The sequence below is a fragment of the Perkinsus marinus genome (genome assembly GCF_000006405.1).
Source record: "Perkinsus marinus ATCC 50983 genomic scaffold scf_1104296954212, whole genome shotgun sequence".
NCBI lineage: Eukaryota > Perkinsozoa > Perkinsida > Perkinsidae > Perkinsus > Perkinsus marinus.
The window spans coordinates 15,757-23,211 of record NW_003208208.1 but is presented as its reverse complement, the minus strand read 5'-3'; the positions used below and the strand labels follow the sequence as shown (position 1 = coordinate 23,211).

Genomic DNA, 7,455 nt, shown 5'->3' with positions numbered 1-7,455 from the left:
GCCACTGAAGGAGAATGGCCACTTTTTTGCCGTCACGTTAGCATCTGAACGTCTGAGTGGCTCAGCAGCAAATCTTTCAGGCGATCAACTGCGACAGGAGGAGAATACATTGGCCGTCGAGACAACCAAAGAGAAAAGGCGTTTGGAGGTGGCTTTGTGTTGGACACTGCATGAGAAGAGCTTCCCCAACTGACATTGTTCGTCGATGACGAATCGTCATGGTTGTACTCTTTATCAATGAAGCCTCACTCGATTGATAATCATATATTTGACATAGCTTAATTCTTGTTGCCAGTGGTGATGCCGAGTTTCAGGCACGTCGTAGAGATATTATGAACGCCGATGTTAGCGAGTATTCGAATTATTTAGTCAGCCTCAACACGATGGAAGACGAGGGCGAGATCTTCAATTTGGAACATTCCAAGAACTAGCATGTTACCTTTTGTAGGCGTTGTCTAGTATTTAGAAGGCCCATGTTGGGTTCCGTCAGTCATTACCGGGATCCCCCAAGTGACTTCGGGCTACTTGAGCGATCAAAAAGGCTTTCGGGTTTATCAGTTCGTGGGCCGGCTCACAACGATAATCTATCAGTAAAATACCTGGAACGCTCAGCTGATCATGAAATTGTCCACGAGACTGCATTCGCCTCATTTTGAGTGTAACCCTGAGAAACAGTTTCTGACAATCGAGGAATCATGTGGCTTGATCAAACATTAGTGCTGTAATGAAGACCCTCCATCGGAAATTGTAAAGATTGCGTCCGAAAATGCCACGTAAGGCATGGGCCATGTGTCTAAATAAGCCAAACTCTGTCCCCTACGCTTCAGAATGTCCGCCTAGAATGTCCGCGTTTTCCCGGGCCAAATTGGGCCACACATTGCCCACATTGGGAATAGATAACTGTGAATACGCGAGCCAAAAACCCGTGATACTCCAGTAATACTCCAATAATACTTGAAGTTGAAATAGTAGTTGAATAACTATTATTTGGTACATTGAATATTACAAGTTGAAATAGTAGTGATTCTCCGGTTGCTTCCGTTTGTATCAATTTCTGCTGCCGTTTCTTGGTAGCGGAAGAACTAGAACGGATGATCTGGGCGTAATAATCTGCGTGAAGCTGAATCAGCTTAGCTGATCGCTAAGTTTTGCATCGGAGTAAGTGCCTAACTCTGCTGGTTACAAGACCTTTGGTCGTATTAGTGCTGGTCAGTGACCAGTGGTCACAGGACGCCTCGTCGTAGTAGACTGCTACTAGTAGCGGTTGTCACAGAATCACCAGTCTTACTAAATTAGTAATACTAATCACGGGAGCAGCGCTTGTAGACTACGAGTTGTAGTGGTGCTCGACGAGCACTACTTGACGAGCACCGTTCCTCAAAAGACCTCCGGGATTAGATGGCATAATGACATCGTCCGCAAAACATAGACATCCGATTGGCTCTTGCAGTACACCTGGTCTCACTGCAAAGCGAGTGTGTCGGGGGTTGTGGTAGTTCTCCTCTGTGAGCCTGAAGCTATAGCTAGCGGATAAAATACTTTCCCGCAGTATTCTGTCCAGAGATGTACCAAAGATGCTCGGGCTCCACACGTCTCCTTGTTTGACCCCAGAGCACAGCTTTATTTCGTACTCGTCAGTGACGAGTCGTCACCGATGAGAGTGAGGGACGCTACTGCATCTTCATAACTCTTATATATGATTCGTACATATTTTTGATGTAGACCCGTTCCCGTAACAATGTAGCCGTAAATCCAGGTAACCATTTATTCTGTTCAATACCAGTGCCGAGTAAACTTTTGCAGCTGAGACTGCCGCCATAACTGTGCGGTATGAGCTTACCTCATCCTGTGATTTTCCAGTCTCTTCGCTCGAGTTCCCCTGTTGTGTTGGCCTTAGAGTTAATCAACTGATACCGCGACACAATAAGCATACGTATACTGTCTTGAGGAGGAAGATCCAGAAACATGTTGTGCAACTCGACACTTGTAGCCGATGTAACGTGAAAGAACTTCTTTCAAAGAAGGAATACTTTCTGAGCGGTTTGCCTGGTTTGTATACGGGGAAATCGATTAATTCACGTGTGCAGGTCAACTTGCACACGACCTTGTGCGTCACCTTCACGCACAAATCACAGCGACCTGACGATGTGGCCATCCTTCCCAGATGAATAAGCGAAGGGAAATTGATTTGAGACAGGAGTAGATGATGCTAATATCAGATAGCCATGGCATCTGTGGGGTAAAAAGATACATAGAGAGCATGAGACATTGTCTTCGAGACAATGATGTACACGAGACACACGCATACGTGACACTCGTGACACGACGCAGCGAGGCTAACAAAAATGAGAAATCCAAGGCCCGCACAATTAGGGTCGCAGATCAACCGGACAATCGCTGGGTTTTCGGTTTCGATCGGTAGATGGATCACATCGTTTCGGTCGTTTGGCCGATTAAAACCGAATTAACACGCTAAATTTTCTCTTGATGGTTTTGGTTGCCGAGGCTTGCTGCCGCGATTCATCAGGTGAGCTCGAGCCGCGAGACAAAGACGTGCCACTCAGCTATATTGCGATCCAAAATATTGACCAGAATGCGTTCTCCTATGCCCGTCCGACTGCTCGCCTTGGTTTATGTATTTGACGTGTTGGAGGTCTCCCGAGGAGCGACTCTCAAGCTTGATGTGAAGTACGAAGATATGCCTCAATCCGGTCCCGGATTGTTTCATACTATGGTTGACGAGAATGGCCAGAAGCTACATGCTCTCGTTGACACTGGATCGGGTATCTCTTTCTTCATCTGGAAGGATTGGTACGAGAAAGCCAGTGGGCACTCCTGCAGTACTTGGCCCATGGGGTGTTACGAATGCTCGGAGCCTTGCTCGGTGGGTAAAGTTACGGAAACTGCTACTTTCGTGGACGAATACACAGTGAAATTTTTCCAGCACAAATCGAAACTAACCCTGGGTCAGGTGTCGCCGATCCTCACTTTCGGGCTGATATTCGATCAGAAACCTCCCGTCAGTAAAGCTCCTCCGACTAACTTGATGGGTCTTGGCTATGATGAAGGTGATGAGAACTTCCCGTCTCTGATGACGCAGTTGCAATCATCAAAAACTATAACGACCGGGATCATTGCTCTCTACTTGTATCCCGCTGCTGATCCCATGGAAGCATCGGCTGATGGAGGCCTACTTCTGGGTGGAGGTGACTCTGCATTATATGAGGGTGCATTGAAGTATGTCGACTTCTCTCCCGACGAAGGGTACACAGTAAATATTGAAAAGCTACAAGTCGGTGATGAACATATAATTCCTAGAATCAACATGAACCTAGATCTTGACACCGGTGCCAACAATCTATTTGTCCCAATATCACACTATGACACTCTCATCAATGGTATTAAAACTCAAACTGACCATGCTACGTTTACGTTCAACACAGCGACCAAGCGATGGTCTTTCCCTTGCCAATACATGAGCAAGTTGCCACCGTTGAGGTTCTACTTGGGTCCTCAGGGCACAACTCCATTCACGATGACATATGCGAACTATGCCAGGAAACGAAATGGTGTCTGTCTACTCCTCATCGTGAGGTGCTCAGGGAGCGTTTGGAGTTTCCCTGATCGTATGCTGATCGGTAATTATTTTGAGCTCGACCGTACTCTTAATCGAGTCGGAATCGGCAAGCTGAAACCGCGATCGCTATGATCAATCCCATTATTTTGTGGTCTTGAATTTACGGTCTACAGCAGAATGTCCCTCATCATCGTTGGTCATTCTATGGCCGTTCCGTGAGACGACCTCCGGCTGGATTCGCCACTCTTGTAGCATGGTTCTACGAGAGAGATATTTAGAATGCTATTCGGCGAATCATTCAGTCCATCGAGAGATTTTTATTCGGTTGATGAGCCCACTATTTCCGCAGACTAGGACTCATCTTACAGGTATAAAGACATTGGAGTTTCTTGAGTTCACCATGAGTGCATCATATTGTCGAATATGGTGCTAGGTTTGGCCGCTAAACTTCAGCGACGTCCCCAACTGTTGGGGCTCAACATCTCACATTCCAGTGCTTTCTCAGGGATCGGCTCTCAATTTCATGGTCAAGTAAGCCGATTTCGCTGATAAGAAAATGAAATTGAAGTCATTAATTTCCAAGCCAATCATGACTGATCATATCACGACACGACTTCTCTGCACTGCAACCTATGAGTTGCGATGATGCATGACAACATCTAATGACATCGCGTGGTGACGTCATGGTGATGTAGGTCGGAAGCTCTTTTTATGGGAGTTCGAGAATGTATCATTTACGTGGTAAACGCAATGCCTATCGGAGCGGATAAATCGATGCGCTGATTCAACAGAACAGTGTTTTCAGAGTAACCAAAATTCAGTAAGAGTTATATCAGAGTTCAAGATGACAAACTGTTAGTAGGTTGTGTAAGTTGAGCGAAAGTATTGCTACGTTTCCATACTCTAACCTATTTGCCTTTCCTTTCTGTTTCACGGGTGAACATTACAAAATCTGGAGGCATGCGCTTCCTTGAGTGTTAAATTGTCGAGGACCGCTGGTTGCGGCTTCGTTTTCACAATGGGAGACCGAGGTCCTTCAGAATGGCAGCTGGCAGTGATGGTGTCACACCGCATTATGATTACTTTAACTGTAGTTTCCGGTCCTCGAAAGCTACAAAGTACAAACTAGCTTCATACATTCCTTCTGCAGTTCGCTAGGTCCTCAGAGAACTGGGTTCGAACTCGAGATTGTGTAGTATCGATTTACTCGGTGGTCACATGACAAGCACCACCGACGAGACTTTCGTAACAGCTGTGATTCACAGCTGTTACGAAAGTCTCGTCGCTGCTGCCTGTAAACATCTCGTCGACCTTGTGACTCACAAGTTGTGAGCGTCATTCGTGCTGCTCGCACTAGCTTGATTCTTTGTTCGGTTTTGATAGGAGGTCGGAGAGTCAGCCTCCATCAACGAGCGAGAGAGACGATCGAACAGTGGCGAACGACAATAGCAGGCCCCGTAGGATGAACTAAAGATACTGTCAGCAGCAGAACGTGTGTCGTTTTCAGAACCAATCACAGCGTTCGATATCTTTCGTGTTGAGGACGTTGTCGCTCCGCTACCTGACGATCCGAATTTCAGTAATCCGAATGCGCTCTTCTTCCCGCTGCCCAAAACTATACCAGCGAAGAAGGTGCGTTGCGTCGGAAGACCCACTCGGGATGCTACTGTCTATCGGATCTTGGAAAAGTCACGAGAACAATTGCACACAGGTGCTGATGAACGTTATTGCCGATTTGACGTGCCAAGGGCGAACGGCCAAAGCTCGGGCAGCTTGGGCAGACGATTTCCTATCAGCTGTTTGCCAAGCCATCCGATGGCTGCCATCGTCTGTGACAGCTTTGGGTGGCCAACAACATACCGTTAATGCTTCCATGTCTTCCGTAGGTTCTGTATTTGTCATAACCTCAAACCTGAACTCTATCGTGCAGCCGCAGTCAAACGTTTCGACAGAATATCCGCGAACTACGTGAAGTTGTTGGATGTTATTAAGCCCAGTCGGCGGGAATTATTTTTCGAGGTGGGAACTTCCTACCCTCCAGACCGCCTGAATTAGTGCTGCCCGTCACTCAGAGGTTCTACGACGCTGTGGCACAAACGGTGCTATACGGCATGTTCTTGGCTTTCCCGAAGTCGCGGATGAGATTCAGCAACGAATTTAGGAAATCCCTCGTCTCGTTGTTCGCCTTCTGGACCACTGGTAAAGGGAGCCCCTCTTGAAGCTATCACCAATGTATCACAACACATGCAGTATTGTTGATGTTCGCTCGTGATGCACTATCAACAGCGTCTTTCGCTCCCCAGTGGGGAGGCCTCACCCCACGGTCAGGTGCCATTCCTGAGTTCCCAGACACCTCCCATTGGAAGCTCAATCTCGGTGGGGGCGACGTATTAGCGATGATGGCCGAGGGAAAAAGCAGCACCAGTAGGCTCTTTCAATCAATACTGAAGGAGCTAACCCTGTCGCTGATCAGAGACCCGATCATCCAAGAGGAGTCCCGTGAATTTGATGAGTTTCCGCCGAACTCACAGGCAAGTGCCGTGGTGTCGATTCATCTCAGTCGCCCTTTAGAACGTCGTTGATGATGAAGCCTATGCAGCGCTGAGCCCTCAGGGAGACGACTCCGTGGCTGGCCGTGTAAAAGTGCAATTGAAGTAACGTCCCCGCCTACTTTGCCGACGCCGTCAATGTTCAACGTAGATATTCACCCTTAGTACAGCATCATCTACGAGCGAAGAAGTACAAGAGTCACGGCTCGATCGCCCCTTTACTGTAAGGCATTCGGAAGTCGACGATCCAGTTATGGGCGACTCACTTTACATCCGTATCGGCTCTTCCTCTGACTAATTGTGAATATTATTCTCCATCGATCGTGTCTCCTGAGGAGACTCGCCTTAGTAGAAGTGCGTTTTCGTTTATCTTACTCAGCTGACCTCATTATGACTCATAATGAGACATCTTAAATCGGGCTCACTCATAATTGTTTAGTGAGCTCGATTTAGGATGTCGCGTTCTGGGATAAGAAGCGATGATAGTAGAAGACTCGAGCGTGCGCTAAAGGAAGGGGCCGAAGCCATAAGTACCACCAAAGAAGCTATTGGGGAATATAAACGACTCAGTGAGGCCACTGAAGGAGAATGGCCACTTTTTTGCCGTCACGTTAGCATCTGAACGTCTGAGTGGCTCAGCAGCAAATCTTTCAGGCGATCAACTGCGACAGGAGGAGAATACATTGGCCGTCGAGACAACCAAAGAGAAAAGGCGTTTGGAGGTGGCTTTGTGTTGGACACTGCATGAGAAGAGCTTCCCCAACTGACATTGTTCGTCGATGACGAATCGTCATGGTTGTACTCTTTATCAATGAAGCCTCACTCGATTGATAATCATATATTTGACATAGCTTAATTCTTGTTGCCAGTGGTGATGCCGAGTTTCAGGCACGTCGTAGAGATATTATGAACGCCGATGTTAGCGAGTATTCGAATTATTTAGTCAGCCTCAACACGATGGAAGACGAGGGCGAGATCTTCAATTTGGAACATTCCAAGAACTAGCATGTTACCTTTTGTAGGCGTTGTCTAGTATTTAGAAGGCCCATGTTGGGTTCCGTCAGTCATTACCGGGATCCCCCAAGTGACTTCGGGCTACTTGAGCGATCAAAAAGGCTTTCGGGTTTATCAGTTCGTGGGCCGGCTCACAACGATAATCTATCAGTAAAATACCTGGAACGCTCAGCTGATCATGAAATTGTCCACGAGACTGCATTCGCCTCATTTTGAGTGTAACCCTGAGAAACAGTTTCTGACAATCGAGGAATCATGTGGCTTGATCAAACATTAGTGCTGTAATGAAGACCCTCCATCGGAAATTGTAAAGAT

The 7,455-nt window shown here is 47.1% G+C and overlaps 1 protein-coding gene across 1 annotated transcript; it reads left to right on the top strand.

The window, feature by feature from the left end:
• Positions 1–2,593: 2,593 nt before the first annotated feature.
• Pmar_PMAR012823 (plasmepsin 4, putative) lies at positions 2,594–3,709 on the top strand (the record flags this gene model as incomplete). The annotated part of the gene is made up of 1 exon (XM_002776143.1): positions 2,594–3,709. The coding sequence occupies one exon, from the start codon at positions 2,594–2,596 to the stop codon at positions 3,707–3,709; it is 1,116 nt and encodes a 371-aa protein (XP_002776189.1).
• Positions 3,710–7,455: the final 3,746 nt, after the last annotated feature.